At 45.4% G+C, this 19,100-nt stretch overlaps 1 protein-coding gene across 1 annotated transcript; it reads left to right on the top strand.

The window, feature by feature from the left end:
- Window positions 1-4,197: 4,197 nt before the first annotated feature.
- On the top strand, window positions 4,198-5,470 carry LOC124678195 (probable cinnamyl alcohol dehydrogenase 6). The gene is made up of 2 exons (XM_047214108.1): window positions 4,198-4,998; window positions 5,111-5,470. Exons 1-2 carry the CDS (start codon window positions 4,273-4,275, stop codon window positions 5,465-5,467), a joined length of 1,083 nt encoding a protein of 360 aa, XP_047070064.1. The 5' UTR covers window positions 4,198-4,272; the 3' UTR covers window positions 5,468-5,470.
- Window positions 5,471-19,100: the final 13,630 nt, after the last annotated feature.

The raw sequence follows: 19,100 nt of genomic DNA, 5'->3' as shown, positions 1-19,100 counted from the left end.
GGACCCTTTAGTCCCCTTCGTATTACGAACCGGGACTAAAGGGTGGTCTATGGGCCAAAAGTCTTTAGTCCCGGTTCATATTACCAACCGGGACTAAGAGTCTACCCTTTAGTCCGGTTCAGTAATACGAAGGGGGACTAAAGGGTTTTTACCTCCCCATGCACCTCCACCCCCCCCCGTGGATCGCCTTTTTTAACACTGTAAAATATAAAAGAAAATGATAGAAAATTCAAAAAATAAAATCTTTTCAGATTCTTGTATATTATGCATCCTACTATTAGGGAAAATTAACAAATTTGAGTTTTCATTTTTTTTGCAAAAAAGTTTTGAAAAATGGTAAAACCGCATTAACTTTTGCATACGACGTCGAAAAAAAACGTGTAATATATCAAAATCATCGTGGGAAAAAGTTACATCCGAATTTGGGACTCTTCTCGTGAAGCACGGTAGACCGCACATATCCTCGTCATTAAGCTCCGGGGACTGCCGATGATCCCTTCTGCTTTGCCTCGCTCTATCGACCCTTGCTTGTGCTCCTGTATCTCTTGCTCCACTTGGTCCTTCGGGAGCTGCCGCCGTTGCTGCCGCAGGTCGTGGACTATTTTGCCTTGCCGCTCCTTCGGGAGGCGTTGCTACGAACGCTGTCCCCATAGCCCCAACCCCTGCTAACGCCATGTTGTATAATGTTTCCCTTGGATCTCCTGGGGGTGGCCTGGATGCAAGGATGTAAGCTTGTGTCGCCATATACCCAGCTTCTGGTGTTTTAGGGATAATATTTCCTCTTGTATCTATCGACATAAAAGACATGTCGAGGTTTTGAACCAAGTGCTCTCTTTCTGCTTCGGGTATGTGTTGTAACCTTGATCTTCCTCTCGTTCCGAGCCTCCCTGTGGCTATCACCCGAAACTCTAGATTGTCCACTTAGATCTGCCCTTCTCCTCGCTGGATGCGAAGCTGCCTCCTTTCTCTGTTCAACTCAGTCTGTCTGTTTTTCTATTTCTCGGGCAGTTCGTGCGAGCCTATATTGATAAGCTTGCGGTTCTTGAGCTGTGGCTGTCGTCGTCATTGGCTCCGAACCATCTAGGGCTTTTGCCGCTCTATCCCAAGCTGCTGTGGAAGTTGAACTCGACGCGTGGTGTGGGCCCGACATATTTAGTGCCCATACCTCTCCTTAGATCTGAGGGATCGACAAAAGGATTTCCCAACTCGTCGAAAGCCTCCGATGTTTCCTCTTGATTTTCGATAGCATAATCTGATGATATTTGGTACTCAGATCTATGTTGGGTTTGGTGACATCATTGTTGAGATTGATGAAGACCTTGCCCACTGTGATGGATTTGTCGATGAAGTCGTAACTGTCGACATCGCTTGAGCCATCGCTTATATATGAGTCCGCGAGATGACTCAAACGATGTGTCACCGAAGATCTTGGCGAGTTTCTCTCTTGTTCTGATGCTTACGTAACGTGTTGCCGAAGTTTCTTCTTCTGACTCAGTTGACGATGCATAGCTTGAAAAATCAGAATCGACCGCCGACGATCCCGACGAAATTGGAATTTCGACACGATACGATCCTTCCTTCTCGACGCGAAAGTGGAACCTTCCGAACGTCATCTCCAAGGGCTCCGCCAGATACGCATATGCATCCAAACGGGAGGGTGGGTGAGGAACAAAATCAACAAGACCAGCAGCGATCTGTTTACCTCGATCCATAGTGTTGCTTCCGAGTTGAAGATGTCGAAGATCTTGAACGTGCCATCGAGATCAGATCCTTACGCCTCTAATTCCCACGGACGGCGCCAATTGACAAGGGATTAACTTGTCAATGCCTATGGATTGTAGGCTAGGGTTTAGTTAGAAGTAGAGGGCAAGTAGATCTCGAAGGTTTCAGCCGAAAAGTACTCGACGAATATGAAAACTAGGGTTTGCGGACAATGATTCGATGATCTCCTCGTCCCTCGACTCCCCCTTTATATAAGAGGTGGAGCCGAGGGTTTCGTTTTGTACAAGTTACAGAGTCCGGGACGGTTTCTAACTCATCCCGCCAGATTTACAAACAACACTTCCTATTACAATTCTACTTTCCTTAACATATCTTGGGCTCTCGAACCTTCTTATTCTTCGGGTAGTGGGCCTTCGATAAACCCCGGGTACTATCTTTGGCAGGCCCATTTGGGATGCCTATGTCACCCGTCGAAGAGAACGTCCACCGGCCACTGGCAGAAGCCGCAGCCAGCCTCCCGCAGCTGCAGCGCAGCTGACTCATTATCAGCGATGAACTTGGCGAACTTGTCTGGTAGCCTCTGGATACCGAGTGGGTCGCCATTGAGGACGACGATGAACTCGAACTCCTACTCCCCCTCGGAAGACGGTGACCGTGCAGGTCTTGCTACTCTAGCACGACCGCGGCCACGACCTCGGCCTCTACCAGCCATGGAATGGCACTGGACTCTTAAGATGGTGGCGGCCAGGGTTGGGGAGAAAGGCGTTAGGGTTTGTTTGTGAGGGACGATGCGAGAGCGCCCCTCTTTATAGGCCAGAGGGAGGCGACAAAGCGGTGTCACTCATTAACGCCGGCACGGAGAGTTAGGCGCGACGAGACGTGTCGCTGCACCTCTGCGAAAATGGCACCGTCGCTACACGCCAATAACTTCCGTCGTTGGTGTCAATGACGCGTCGGGCCCGTCACTCCCCGCCTCGCTTCTCGCTGGGCCGGGAGCGTCCCCTGTGAAGCGGATGCGGGCTCGGGGCGCCAGCCACTGTGGCCGTGCCGGGCAGAAGAAGGCTTTGGAACGCGCGAGTGGAACGAAAATATGTCCGGTGTATCTCAAAAACCTTTGAAAGACGTTTTAGGAATGCGGCTAGAGATGCTATAAAGAGGACAAACTTCAAGCATACCACCGTACTATATCTGAAGGAGCATTTGCGACTGAAACTACTTGGAGCCAACGCCGTAGAGTGGTCTGCACTCTGCACACACAATTTTGCCGTCCTTGCCAGGGTCAAGTGGGTCTTCCTAGCTTTATTTCTCACTTATAGTGACCTAACGAAACGAAGGACAAGACGAGCTGTACTTGTAGTAGTTGTCTGGAGTCTGGTCTAGTCACGCTTCTTCGCCTGAATTTCACACTGTTTTCTCAATGACATGGATCGATGGGGTCATCTCGACTCGTAGTTGTGGAACAACTTTGTGAAAAGAAGACTTGTGGAACAATTACATCTACTTTTCAAGGAAACCACTGTGATGTTTCTCTTGCGTGCGACTGAATCATGTAGCTCACGAAGTCCTTCGTGTAAATTCCACTGGAACTAAATTACCTGGTAGAATCACATGTCAACACCGCATTTTTTATTGACCAAGTTTGAACTCGTCATGTTGTAATATTCCATGAAAAATACAGGCCCATTTTTTATCCCTTGAGCGTGTTAATTTAACGCTCGAGCGTCTTATTATTGCTACTCCCTCCATCTTAGTTCATAGGGCTTCCGTGTATCTCTAGATTATCAATTTGAAAACAATAATATTAATTGTATAACAAAAAATTATATCATTAAAAAATAGAGCATCAAAACTTTATAATGATATGTATTTTATAATATATAACTTATATTATGATGATTACATTTTCTATATAGAGATAGGCGCAAGCCGTATCTACCGGAACGGAGGAAGTAGCCTAACAATCTTTTCAACCTAGGAATAATTACACGCTCAAGCGTTCGTAAAAGAAGTTAATAATTTTTCTTCCCCTAAAAAATGATACGAAGTAGTAATTTTTTCTATAACATCTTACAGTGGTTTAAGTAACAAATAAAAACAGATGCTGCATCTGTCCTAAAATATATATTTTTACTTTATTTGTAGATACATCCGTATCTAGAAAAAGTTTAGACACTTATTTTAAAACAAAAAAAGTATAAATAGATGTTAACAAATAAAATCGCCAAGCTTGAAAGTGAACACTTCCAACTTTTTTTTTGAACATAAGTGAACACTTCCAACTTGACCGGGCGTTTAGTTTATTTGACGCACACATGTGAATGTCCTAGTCCATTAGGAGGTCAAGTACAACCACTCCCGTAAACTACTTAACCGTAACCTTCAACACGACCAGACCAGTGAACAACCGCGTCAAGCTCTCTACAAATAGATGTGGCTAGGAGATGCTGTAATCACAACTCACAACCATCACCAAAGACAGCAAGAATCGAGCTCATACAAAGACACACTCTCCAAGCTTCAAAAGTAATAGAGTATTTTGAATTTTTTGTGATGGAGGTGACCCCAAACCACACACAGGCGGTGAGCGGGTGGGCGGCCATGGACGCGTCCGGCAAGGTAGTGCCCTTCTCCTTCATGCGCAGGGAGACCGGCGTCGACGACGTTGCGATCAAGGTGCAGTACTGCGGGATGTGCCACACCGACCTCCACTTCATCAACAACGACTGGGGCATCACCATGTACCCGGTCGTGCCCGGCCACGAGATCACCGGCGTCGTCACCAAGGTCGGCACCAACGTCTCCGGCTTCAGGCCTGGCGACCGCGTCGGTGTGGGCTGCATCGCCGCGTCCTGCCTCGACTGCGACCACTGCCGCCGCTCCGAGGAGAACTACTGCGACAAGGTCACGCTCACCTACAACGGCATCTTATGGGACGGCAGCGTCACCTACGGCGGCTACTCCGACATGCTCGTCGCGCACAAGAGGTTCCTCGTCAAAATCCCCGACAGCCTGCCGCTCGACGCCGCCGCGCCGCTGCTGTGCGCCGGGATCACCGTGTACAGCCCGATGAAGCAGCACGGGATGCTTCTCGGCGAGGCTGGGAGGAGGCTCGGAGTTGTCGGGCTGGGTGGGCTCGGCCACGTCGCCGTCAAGTTCGGCAAGGCCTTCGGGCTCCGCGTCACCGTCATCAGCACGTCGCCGGCGAAAGAGCGCGAGGCCAGGGAGAACCTCAAGGCCGACGACTTCGTCCTCAGCACCGATGACAAGCAGATGCAGGTATAGAAGTACATAAAAAATCGATAGGATTTCGGAGCAATCACAAGTAAACGGAGTCAACTCAAATTGAACTAAGCACTGAACTAGTAATTTATTCTTGCTGTCAATTCAGGCCATGGCGAGGAGCCTCGACTACGTCATCGACACGGTTTCGGCGCAGCACTCGCTGGGGCCAATCCTGGAGTTGCTCAAGGTGAACGGCAAGCTGGTGCTAGTCGCGGCCCCCGACAAGCCGGTCGAGCTTCCGTCATTCCCGCTTATCTTCGGGAAGAGGACGGTGAGTGGGAGCATGACGGGAGGCATGAAGGAGACGCAGGAGATGATGGACCTCTGCGGGAAACACAACATCACCTGCGACATTGAGCTTGTCTCCACTGACAGGATCAACGAGGCCCTGACACGGCTAGCGTGCAACGACGTCCGCTACCGATTCGTGGTCGATATTGGAGGGAACGGCTCCAAGCTCTAGTTATTTTACTGCTACCCTGCTGCTCTCTCGGCTCATTTCAGTACATGTGAGAACAAATGTAACTTGTTTGTGAGAGGGGCGTTTTGGCTCTGGGATGCGTATGATTCCATTATTTTAAAATATATTTAAATACATTTGAAAAGTCAAAACTATCCCAAAAGAGTACCACATGTCCATCTTCGCCGTTTCAAGAAACACCAACTTTTTGCGTGGCCTTTGTAGGAAAGGACAAAATCCGGTGCCAAAATAAAGTATGTCAGGGGATAGTTTTTTTTCTTTTACACTGGCCACAAAAATATCGCTTTATCGCGAAACTTTACGTGCTCATATAGAGTGCCGAGAAAAACAAGCAAAAGTTGGAACATACCAACTAGGCCTAGTTGAATATGTGCAACCGTTGTCCTCCGGTGGCATGTAAACACACTCCAGCTTATCATCCTCCATGTTGTAGGAGTACGCCGCACCACTACCGACGGGAGCCATGAAGTCATCGTGAAAATAAATCCGTGTTCCCTTGCCGTCGCGAGCGTCTCTAAAGGTGCCGTGGTAGCAATCCAGGAACAACTCGTGGCTGCCGCTGATGTCATCCCCGTTCACCTTGCGCCAGGCCTGTCTGCTGCCATCTTCCCTAGACCCGGAAGATAACTCAAAGATGTCGAAGCCCTCCGGCTTGGCCGACTTGACCCGTATTTTGACCAAGAGAACCTTGCTTGGCAATGCGACGAGGCGGAGGCAATGGAACTCGTCTAGAGCATAGTCGAAAATCTTGCAGGTAACATTGGGCGTATCCAGGGGCAGATCGACCTGGTAGAGGAGATGGAGCGTGGTGGCATCGAACACCAGCGTAACGCCTTTATCGTCCAAGGCGACCATCTTGCCATCGAAGTAGGCGAAATCGGTGAAGCTTAAACATTGTGAGTTAGGGTTGGCTATCCTCGTCCAGGCCGGGTCCCCGGGTCGGCAGAAAACCATCCCCGTACGCCCTTGTAGCATGTGATACATCATGATCACCATGCCCTCGGTGCTTGTTTCTGGAGTACCGGGAGGAACATGGATGGCGAAGTTGAAGCGGTCCGATAACTGGAGGTAGGTGTCCAGGAAAAAGTAGTACCAGAGATATTTGACCTTTATCTTGAGCTTGTCCCGCCGATACCAGTCATCTCCGAACGCCTCGTCGTCGGAATCTCCGCCCTCGCTGTAACCCTCCAGACAAGGCGGTGCTTTTTGATCTGTGGAGCAGTCATCGTCGTGTGTAGCAGGCGCTTCTTGATCTGTGGAGCACTCATCGTCGTCTGTAGCAGTGGCTTCTTCATCAGTGGAGCACTCTTGGTCGGGATCGCCACAAGCAGTGCAACCGTCAAGCCTTGGTGTTTCTTGTTCTTGATCAAAATAAGAATCATATTCGCACGAACTGTTCTCATCGGATTCAGGGGCATGCTTGTATCCCAGGTTCTTGATCTCGGACGTGAAGCTCTTGCGGACGGTGTTCAGGTTGGGCAGCGCAGCCGTGGCACCCGTGGGCAGGTGCTTGAGGTGGCAGGAGGCGTCGCGGACATCGACGGCGATCGACCATCCGCACGACAAGGGGAAGACGAGGACGTACTTGGATCCAACACGCGGAGCGGCCCCGTTCTGAGGGGCTGGAAGCAGAAGGCGCGGCGCGTCTGGTCTCTCGGCGATGGGTTCCAGGGGATCGAAGGCGAGCTTCAGCCAGTCGGCAGCCATCGTCGTGGCTCTACTGCTACGCACGTTGACAACCTCTGGAACTTGATAGTACAGGGGAGGCAAGGGCTTGGAATTTATATGTTCCTATCTAGGTAGCTCCAATACACAAACGTCTCGGATACGGTCGATTGCAGCAGAGTCCAAATACGAAACGATCATAGTAACGATAGGTTCCAATTCAAGACGGTGTTCATGGGGCCACGAACAGAGTCCGTGCCGTACTCGTATCATGCCACTGTATTGCGGTCGCGGATCGCATATTTGTTGGCTTATTTTTGTGGGAAAAGCTCTACTGGTTGAGCATTGACTATGCACTCTGAAGTGGCGATGTAATATCAGAATCCAACCGCAACTGCCAAAACAACATCATTAGGAGACCACTAGGAAACACCGTATAAATTGGCTTCTTTCTTCGTATATGTTGTTAGCAATAATCTTAGGGCGCGGCTGAAACTCAGGCGACTGAGACTTATTTAAATCTCTGTCACCTAAAGTCAGAAGTTAAATAACGTACACGTTTAGTCTTCGCAGTCAATTTTTCGTGGCGATGTTCTTATTCGCTCTTGATGGGCTGCCTTGGCCTTTTGAGTATTTTGCTGTTTGAATGGTGCGCACATAGAATTGCATTGCCTAGGCCTACAGATAAAGCACTAAAAGGCCATGGAAGCAGCCACAAGAAAAATTAAGCAATTGTGTAAGTAGAAAAATCTCGATTGCAACCCAAGTACAACTGCAAAATGGTCATTTGCAACCCGCATGCAACTGTAAAAGTTTTAATTGCTACCTCAAAAAAATTAAAAGTTTTAATTGCAACACATTTAGTTGCAACCCATATGCGACCAAAAAAATTCCCGGTTGAACCAACATGCAACTAAGAAAATTTAGTTGCAACCCACGTGTAACTGAAAAAACTCAATTGCAACCCACGTGCACATAAATAATCTCAATTACAACCCACGTGGAGCTGGAAACATCTCAAGTTTAAGAAATGTGTAACTGGAAAAATCTAATTTATACTCCATGTGCAACCAGAAAAATTCAATTGCAACCCACATGAAACTGTGAGAATCTAACTTGTAATCCACATGCAACTGAGAAAATCTCAGTTGCAACCCAAGAGCGACTGTTTTTTTTTTTTTTTGGAGCAACTAGTAAGAGCACTGCCTTTTCATTAAGCAGGAGGGAAAAGCGAACCAAACTGTACATAGAAGGGCATATTTAGATTACGGTGGGATATGCCCTAGAAAACCACCCTAGAAACCGACCAAAAAGAGAAAACTAGTCCGACTCGGCCGGGATAGCCGGCCTGAAGCTGTTGATGGCACCGTCCCGCTGAAGAAAGTCTTCCCTCGTGATATCAGCCACCTCCAGATAGGTGAGGCAACGCACAGTGAAGATGCGCCTGTTTCGTTCCTTCCAAGCATTCCAAAGAACGTAGAGGAAACGGCCGCTGATGCGTTTCTATTCCTTATTAGTCTTTTCGATGATCATAGCGTCCCACCACTCCGAGATCGAGTGGTATTCATGGCTAACGTCAGTGCTGTCATCATTGTCCCAGGACTTCATCTGATTCCAAATGGCCATGGTGAAGGGGCAGTCCTTGCAAAGATGTTCGGTTGTCTCAGGAGCACGGAGGCATAGAGGGAAAAGAGGGTCATGGGGCCATCCCCTAACGGCGAGCATATCCGCAGTGAGCAGCTTTCCGTGAAGAGCAAGCCAGCCAAAAAGTTTGCATTTCGGCTCGGCGTGGGCCTCCCAGATTTTCATGGTGGTGAATCTTGCATGTCCACCGAAGAACTGAGCATTGTAAGCAGAGCTGGCTGTGTAAGTCCCGTCGGTAGTGAGAGTCCAGGAGATGGAGTCCGTTTGCTCAGGGACGAGGGTGACGGTGTGGATGATGTCCCAAAGCTCCAAATATTGTGGGTAGGTGTGCTAATGGTGGTGACGGAGCGGATCCAATTGTAGTCGCTTAGCTCTTTGGCAACCGCGCGGTTTTTCCGGGAGGCAATCTTGAAGAGGTCAGGCGCCCAAATAGATAGGGGGCCCCGCCCACACCAGTTGTCAGTTGTGACAAATGTGTAACTAGAAAATGTCAGTTGTAACACATACTCCCTCCGTTCTGAAATAGTCTACATTCTAGCACTAAAATTTGTTCTGAAATACTCTACATTCTAGCTGTTGGTCAACAACAACACTGAAAACGAAATGGTTTTGTTCTCTTTATTGGTTGTTGTAATTTTCAATGTAGCTTGGATTGGTTGGTCACATATCTAAGTAGTACTAATAAATGCAATACTAATTTGTCTCATTTTTCCTAGAATGTTGACTAAATCAGAACGGGCAACTTGAAAAATCCCATTTGCAACCACTGTGCAACTAGAGAAATCTCAGTTGCACCCGATGTGTAACTCGCCAAGCTTGTACAGATCACGGTATAATCCAGTGCCTAATGATATTTTTCTTAGTTGCAACCCATGTGTCGCTAAAAATACCACAGTTGCAAGTCATACGCAACTCCAAATTACTCGGTTGTAATTCATGTGTGTAACTCGTAAAATCTTAGCCAAATCTTTCATGAACACTTTTTTCAAAGGACACCATCGTTGCACACAAAAAGAAACAACAATAAGAAAAAAAGAAATACAAAAAGCCCAGATGCACGGCACGAAACAAAGCAAAAAGCCCATGACGAAGCGAACACTGCAGCAGCCCAGGACAAAAGAATCACCCTACGCTCCACGCCCAGGAACGCGCCAGCCAAAATGGCTCTAGTCGGCACAAATATTAAGGCGTTAAATCTAACACTTAATTAGGTGACTGATACATAATAAAAATCAGGCGTCTGATTTCTAGCAAATCCGATAATCTTAGTACCTTATTCAGTTTTAGTCCAATTAGAAATTCGTATTCTTGTTTGGCAAGGTTGCCACGATTTGTCCGTGTATTTTTTTCTACTTCGTAGTTGTTTCCATATGCCCGTGAGTCCTCGCCAGAGTACTAGTTATTCTAGGACTAGGACTTGGTTTCCAGGTCGGTTCAGGATTAGTCTCGAACGTTATCAGGTGTAGTTTGTTTCCGTGCAGGTTTGATTCTAATAATTTAAGTCGGCTACTAGGTTAGCCAGGTCAAGTCCTGTACATACGTGTTGAGGCTAGTGGCGGAACCAGCAAATCAACCATATGTGGTCAGTGTAAAGTTGTGTAGTTAAATATATGTATTTATTTTTTAAGCTAACCTAGCCGCCGCCTCGAGCAGCCGCCCCGCTCCGAGCAGCCGCCCCGCTCCGAGCAGCCGCCCCGCTCCGAGCAGCCGCCCCCGGACCGCCGCACCTCAGCCGCCGCTGCTGCCGGTCTCGGCCCTGGCCTTGGCCCCGGCTCCGGCCCCGGCCCGGCCATAGCCCCGGCCCCGGCCTCGTCCACGGCGGCGGTGGCGGCGCCCCTTCCATCCAACAACGAGGGGGAGGAGAGGGTTTCGATGGTGGCGTTCCATGGGAGGTGATGAAGCGCCGGTGGAGGAAGCCGGGCGGCACGGCTACTTGGCCGGGGCCTGATGCTCTCCGTCGGTAGCCATGGAGGATTCGGTGGAGCGGTGGCGGCCTCCGCCCCCGGTGACGGTTCAGCGGTGGTACGCATGATCCGTGCCGCCGTCTTCTTCCCTGGTGATCCGGCAGGAAGGAATGGCTGCGTGGGTGCTGCTGGTCTTGCTTTATTTTTGGTGGCGGTCCTCGGGTTTCTCGCAAGCGAAGATGAAGATCTACCGGAGGTCAGTTTGCTTTGATCTGGCTGGAGAGATGAGTTCCGGAAAGCTCCGCTGGCGAATGGAACAGTGCATATTTTGCCTGCAGTTTGCTTGATCGGGTGGTATTCGGTCGCGCGCACCCATGTTTTTATTCCGACTGTTTGGTTCCGGAGGGAGCGCTGCGAAGCTATATTCTGTGTTGACATCATGTGACTTTTTGGTCCATGGTGAAGTCAGAAGAAGGAATATCTTGAAGGCCGAATTGGTAGACTGGCTAAAGGAGGTTCAAGTCAACGTGATGCTGAGGGATCTGCTTGGCGTTCCGAGCTTGCAGCAATGGTATGCATGTGGGGGCGGCAGCACAGGGAAGTTCAGAGTCTTACCTCTCAGGGTGAAAATCCAAGGTCTGGCCTTAACTGGTTGTGCCTGGCAATGTTCTTGTTGGAGGCATTGTTTTAAGAGTGGGGACTATCTTCAGGGTGAAATCCTAAGACCTTTGGTCGGGCTACGACAACGCTGGTGCACTGTTTCCTTCTTGGAGGCGTCGCTTTTGAAGAGTCTGTACTTCAGGTGTTGTCATGGTGGTGGTTTTTATTGCTGTTGCTAGGTCTAGAAGGTTGTAGAGGGACTTTTATTTCTTAGTTTTCTTTACTCTTTTTTGGCTGTGTGCATCTGTATTGCCATTAGGTTGGGGCGTTGTTGCAGAGGCTGGGTGTAATTGGTATCTTTTGGTATTAATATATTCCCTTTATCAAAAAAATTTATAAATTTTTAATTTCTTTTGCATACGGTAAGATTGTAGACTCTTAACCTCAACCAAGTTGTACCGCGAGAGCTTGTCTCCACAGTAGGGATGTAAACGGATCGGATCGGATCGGATTTTGCTCATACCATATCTTTTACCATATATTTTTCCCGATTTCAGATCGGAACAGATATTGATCGCTTTAGGATTCGAGTACAGATATACCGGACTACGGATTCAAATCGGAAATGGGGCAGACACGGATCGAAAGCAAACTTTATCTAATATACGCTCTCATTGGTAGATAGTTATAGTTGTTGCAAATCTTAAGAGAGATTTAAATTTCTAGTCTTCTGTAGTAAAGAAAAAAAGAGACACAAATTATGCAATGAAATGTGTTTATTTCTGCTGCTCTTCGGAGCGTATGATCATTATACAGTGAAATTTTGTTTAAGGACAAAGTTTTGGCAAGGCATGAAGCACATTCAGAAGACCATGATCAAGCTTTTACACAACTCGAAAATACTTTGCAAGGACTCGCTCTTGAGACCTCTGAATCTGATCTGGATCGATGTACTTTACAATATGCTTGAAGTCATCGACCGTCCTGGCCTGAAGATCAAGGTGACAGTGCAGATTTCAGAAAATGAGAATGTGGCTTTGTGTACTGAATCAACACAGTTTTCCATCACTCTTGTTTGTGTCTGTATTGATGGTTATCTGATTGCGTGATTTGAATGCCAATGTTATCTGAATCTTCCTTTCTAGATTAGGACGATTATCTCATTGCATGATTTGAATGCCATCGTGTTTTTGTTGTGCTAACAGTAGTGAGGTAGATACCGATGGAATGCTTTTCTAAAAAAATGTTGGCTCCACATTAACTAAATGTATTCTTCAGGAGCACTGTGTTGGTTTTCTTAAAAACGAGACTGGTAACTCATATGGTATTTGATCCAACATGAGCATCAGGTTTTGTATCAGGTATTCATGTGGAATCATTTTCTAATCACACCCTGATGGAGTAAGTGTATATTTATTTCTCATCTAGCCGTTACTCATCGTGACCCTCTTATGTTTCAAACTTGACAGATTGCTTCCAATCATGCCCTCGCTATTGTAAACAGACTTTTGTAGGACAAGAAACTACAGTATATAATACTTATGAAGACAACACAGGTGCTAGTTAGGAACAATTTATTCAAAAAAGGTATTAAAATTAGGTCCATCTCACAACCAGATGTTCTTTGCTTGGTACCTTAGCATACATTGGTCTGCAACATGTGAAGTTTAACACTAGAAATATACATATTTGTCAGTCTTCAACTTTGGTTGTTAGATTTGTTTGGTAACTACCACGCCGGAAGCCTGAAAAGTACCATTCATGGTTGCTCTCATTTCCTCCATATATCCTGGTTCATCCTAAGGAAAAAAGAATACACAAGGAATCATCAATCAAGTAACCAAACATCATGTTATTACTACAAATGATGCTATCCTGCAAAAAAATGAAATTACCATGTACTTGTAGAGAACTCTTAACCTCTTCTCCTCGGCTACCGGCTGTAAAAGGAATGAAATTAATAGTGAATAACATAAGGCGAACAAAACATTAGCTTGGAAATCAAGATACATGAAATAAATCATCATACTTACGTCTTCCTCACAGTCTTCACGGACCATATTAGATGCACCAAACGGAGAACACGAGTCAGCTTGACCACGTAAGTATGCATCTGTGTTGGGGTGCTTCACTTTACAACCATAGCATCTACCTTTATTTATATGTAAAAAATGTGAGGGGCGGGATTGCCATTGGATTGCGAAATAACTAGTGAGGCACAAACACATAACACTAGGTGAATAATTTACTGTAAAGAATGTATTATGTGGATATTTAACACGATTGTGCATAGATCTCTTGAAAACATGCATAAAGACGAGGATAATAGATCAGATGACCCATGGGCAAACAAACATGGTAAAGAGTGTATAATACCGTTATCAGTAGGTTTAACCTTGCAGAAACAACTGACCACCAATTTGTGTTCTCCTGTCTTACAGTCACAGGTAACTTCAGCAAAGAACAACTCCCTGCCGTAGTCAAAATCTTCAGTTCCTTTCATCTTTGCAGTGAAGTTGATATGATAGGTAATCATATAAGCATCGCACACACGAACTGATTCGTAGTGCACAACATCTTGTAGTTCATATGCAAGATCCTAAAGTTATGAAAAGTAATTATTTAACAGTTACATGTGTGAGTTTGGTATCAGGACGTAGAGTGAAGGCAGGAAGGAGGACTAGAGAGCCAACCCCAATATAATCATTATATTTGTCCACCAAAGCTTGAACCAACAAGCGCCTCCGGTCACGTCTTCCATCAACGTTAAAACGCTTCTTCCTTGTGCCATCAGGCCAGTAAAGACATTGTCGTACAACATAATCCACTTGAGAATCATCAGGCTGACGCGTATAGCTAGTTCCAATTCGAGCATTTGACATGGTTAGTAGATCTTACTTTGTCATTTTTGTCAAAAAAGATTCGACACTTCGAAACATGATTTTTTGGTAGAGGGATCATACACATCCGGTAGCCGAATTGAATTTCTGGGAAAACAAAGTGATACTAAGTACGTTATTATTTTAATTACTGTTATTAGTCCAACATAGGGTGAATGAGCTATTGTGTTTCGAAGGTTGTTAAATACATCAAAAGGCTATCAAGTTATCCCTAACAGAGCTCATGGTAAACATATGGTTTATAAGCCTATGACTTCTCAATACATGGTTAAACACTTCCACCATCATTTAGAATATGAAGAAATAGAGTTATGTGGCTATGATAGGATAAAAGCTAATTTATCAATGCTTCTTAAACTCTAAAGTGGTAATAGAACATGAATCCAAATATATCAATGCAGGATTGGTCTTAGTTCTATAGTTTGGATTTTTTTTAGGCTCATTTCATTGGTTCATGTTTCAAAGAATTGTATTAATTATCTTAAGTGCCCTACATCATAGAAGAATGCGATTACTGTTTAAACATAACATATTGCAAGTGTGCACAAAAATAGAATGCAAAAAAATATAGAAAAGAGTCAAAAGAATGTGTACAATTTTGGATCTTGGCTGTGTTGAAGGTCGCAATTGATAGCAGAGTGAACCTCGTCTAAGGTTTGAAAAGGCCCGCCCACATGAGGATACACATGTGTTGGAGATACGCCCAAGAGGCAATAATAAATTAGTTATTGTTATATCTTGGTGTTTATGATAAATGTTTACATCCCATGCTATAATTGTATTAACCGAAACATTGATACATGTGTGTTATGTAAACAACAAGGAGTCCCTAGTAAGCCTCTTGTATAACTAGCTTGTTGATTAACGGATGATCATGGTTTCGTGATCATGAACATTGGATGTTGTTAATAACAAGGTTATGTCATTGGGTGAATGATATAATGGACATACACCCAAATAAGCGTAGCATGTGATCAAGTCATTAAGTTCAACTTGCTATAAGCTTTCGATACATAGTTACCTAGTCCTTCGACCATGAGATCATGTAAATCACTTACACCGGAAGGGTACTTTGATTACATCAAACGCCATTGCGTAAATGGGTGGTTATAAAGATGGGATTAAGTATTCGGAAAGTATGAGTTGAGGCATATGGATCAATAGTGGGATTTGTCCATCCTGATGACGGATAGATATACTCCGGGCCCTCTCGGTGGAATGTCGTCCGATTAGCTTGCAAGCATATGATTGGATCATAAGAGATGACATACCACGGTACGAGTAAAGAGTACTTGTCGGTAACGAGGTTGAACAAGGTATGGAGATACCGATGATCGAACCTCGGACAAGTAAAATATCGCGTGACAAAGGGAATCGGCATCGTATGTAAATGGTTCAATCGATCACTAAGTCATCGTTGAATATGTGGGAGCCATTATGGATCTCCAGATCCCGCTATTGGTTATTGGCTCGGAGAGGAGTCTCGACCATGTCTGCATAGTTCGCGAACCGTAGGGTGACGCGCTTAAGGTTTGATGTCGCATAAGTAGATTCGGAATGTGAGATGGAGACCGAAGTTTGTTCGGAGTCTCGGATGGGATCCGGGGCATCACGAGGAGGTCCGGAATGGTCCGGAGAATAAGATTCATATATGGGAAGTCATTTTCAGGGTTACCGGAAAAGTTCGGGATTTTTCGGTATTGTACCGGAGGTTCTAGAAGGTTCCGGAGGGTACCATAGTGGGGCCCACCTATCCCGGACGACCAACATGGACCGTAGGGGTCGCATAGGCCCACATGGGCCATGCACACCAGCCCCCCAAGGCCCATGTGGCTGTACCAAGTGGATAAGATCAAATCCCATGAAAATAGGGACTTAACTTGGGAGGGAAGTTCCCCCCTTGTTTTGGCCGACCCAAAGGCTTGGAGGAGGGGCCAAGGAAGCCCCCCCACACCTATATAAGAGGGAGGCGAGGGCTGGGGCGCAGCACATCATTTCCCCAAGCCCTAGCCGCCCCTCTCTCCCTCCTCCTTCTTCCTGCGCAGGCTTGGCGAAGCCCTGCAGGAATTTCTCCTCCACCTCCACCACCACGCCGTCGTGCTGCTAGGATTCCGAGGGGATCTACCACACCTCCGCTGCCCGCTGGAACGGGGAGAGGATGGGCTTCATCGACACCGTACGCGCGACCGAGTACGGAAGTGCTGCCGGATTGCAGCACCGGGGACGATCGTCTACACCAACAACGAGATCTAATCTCGTAGGCTTTGGAAATCTTCGAGGGTTAGTCTCATATCAATCTCGTTGCTTCGATCTTGTAGAATAGATCTTGGGTGTTCCATAGATTAGATCTTGGATTTATTCGTCTTGCGGTAGGAAATTTTTTGTTTTCTATGCTACGAACCCCATCAGTGGTATCAGAGCCGTGTCTATGCATAGATCTGTTGCACGAGTAGAACACAATGGTTTTGTGGGCGTTGATGCTTTTGTTGCTTTAGTTTGTGTATTTTGCATCTTGCGGGATGGTGGGATGAAGCGGCCCGGGCTAACTTTACATGACCGCGTCTCATGAGACTTGCTCCACGCTTGACATGCAACTTGTATTGCATAAGTGGCTTTGCGGGTGTCCGTCTCTCCCACCATAGTGAAGATCCAATTTACTCTTTCTATTGACAACACTAGTATCACCGTTGTGGTTCATGTTCGTAGGTAGATTGGATCTTACTCGAAAACCCTAAACCACGTAAAATATGCAAACCAATTAGAGGCGTCTAACTTGTTTTTGCAGGGTTTGGTGATGTGATATGGCCATGATGTGATGATGATTATATTTGATGTATGAGATGTTCATTATTGTATTATGGCAACCGGCAGGAGCCTAATGGTTGTCTTTAAATTTGTTAAGACATGCGTGTCTATTCATCATGTAATAGCTATTTTCAAGTAGTTGTTATAGTAGCTATAAGTGATGGACAACCATGAAGCGGCGCCATGGACCTTGGTGCAATGCTGGTGATGATGGAGATCATGTTCGTGTGCTTTGGAGATGGAGATCAAAAGCACAAGAAGAAAGGCCATATCATATCACATATTGAGAATTGCATGTGATGTTAATCCTTTATGCATCTTATCTTGCTTAGATCGCGACGGTAGCATTATAAGATGATCCCTCACATTAATATCAAGATAATCAAGTGTTCTACCCTCGTATGCACCGTTGCTACAGTTCGTCGTTTTGAAGCATCTCGTGATGATCGGATGTGATAGATTCTACGTTCACATACAACGGGTGTAAGCCATGTTTGCACACGCGGAATACTTGGGTTTGCTTGGCGAGCCTAGCATGTACGAGATATGGCCTTGGGACACGGAAACCGAAAGGTTGAACATGAGTCATATGGATGATATGATCAACATGTTGATGTTCACCATTGAAGCTACATCATCTCACGTGATGATCGGTTTTGGTGTAGTGGATTTGGATCGTGTACCACTTAACAACCATGAGGGATGTTGTATTAAGTGGGAGTTCATTAGTAATTAGATTAAAACATGAACTAATTATCATGAACATAGTCCGAATAGTATTTTAAATTAAAAGTTTGTAGAATTGGCATCCGTTTTCTACCATGCGCTAGTCTTGTAATTGAGATAGAAATAATGTTAAGTGATTCAAAGAGCAATGGTTTCAATTAGTACCAAATCATCTTGTCTCCGTGAAACTTGAAGTTCAAATCCGTTTGAAAAGTAAGGAGCTGGAAATTTTGTTTTCAGAAACAAGCAAGGTATGAGATATGTGTGATATCTAAGACCCTATTGCAAGATGATAGAATATAATCTAGTGAGACTACATAAACTCATAAGTTTTATGGGAATGTACGAAGGTTGAAGACGCTAGGCGTCCCGATCCTCTAACTAGTTGGGCACTAACGATATTCGCATATCCATGAAGTGATCGTCCTTAGTATGCACCGTTGCTAAGACTCGTCGTTTCGAAGCATCACGTGATGATCGGGTGTTATAGATTCTACGTGTGCATACAACGGGTGCAAGCCAGATTTGCACATGCGAATACTGAGGTTAAACTTTACGAGCCTAGCATGTACAGACATGGTCTCGGAAAGTCGTCATGATATGATGGATAAAATGATGAGTGAAATTGTTCATCATATTACAAAGTTGCTAATAGTGAAGTCTGGAACACTTGTCATATGATGATCAACTTCAAGGTAAGAACCTCAAGGTTATTGGTATTTGACCAATGGACCTAGAAGTTATTGAAGGTGAAGTGTTTTCCTGAGAATGGGGAAAGCTAAAAGAGAAACCACAAAAGATATTTTGGCAGAAAGAAAGAAAAAAGACTAGAAAGTCTAGCTTAGGTGTATATAGATGATATACATGTTATGGATGTATTCCTTGTTTGGTCACATAATAAAATTCTTGGGTATTTGTACCAGATTGGTTGGTATGAAATGTCATACAATACAACGCAATACAAGAATACGATGGCCTAAGTGACTGATAAGGAATATGGTAATAATGCACGTCTGGAACATAATAAAGTGTTATTATGTTTGTCGTTGGCATTCTACCTAGCCCTTAGAATTTATAATAAAGAACTTAATAAATTGTTATTTTGCTCTGGTCAAATGAAAACAATGAGTTGTTCAAATTATGACATTGCTCCATGTACGATGGATAAGTTATTATAAATCTTAATGGTGAAACACACATACATAACACTGACGCTAAAATGCCATAAGGCAAATGATTTGAATTCCACTTATTAGTGGAACCGCCATTTAGGTCATGTTAGAAAGGAACGCATGAAGGAACTCCATGCAAATGGATTTTTGGAGTCATTTGATTTTTGAATCGGTTGGCGCTTGCAAATCTTTTCTAAAG

The sequence above is a fragment of the Lolium rigidum genome, chromosome 7, assembly GCF_022539505.1.
Source record: "Lolium rigidum isolate FL_2022 chromosome 7, APGP_CSIRO_Lrig_0.1, whole genome shotgun sequence".
Classification (NCBI taxonomy): domain Eukaryota; kingdom Viridiplantae; phylum Streptophyta; class Magnoliopsida; order Poales; family Poaceae; genus Lolium; species Lolium rigidum.
Note: the sequence above shows the minus strand (reverse complement) of the source record. Positions and strands in the feature narration are given on the sequence as shown.

Excerpts from the sequence above, each read along its gene's own strand:
- LOC124678195 (XM_047214108.1), top strand. The coding sequence starts at position 4,273 with ATGGAGGTGACCCCAAACCACACACAGGCGGTGAGCGGGTGGGCGGCC. Across the intron at positions 4,999-5,110 it reads CCGATGACAAGCAGATGCAG|GCCATGGCGAGGAGCCTCGA; the intron begins GTATAGAAGTAC and ends CTGTCAATTCAG.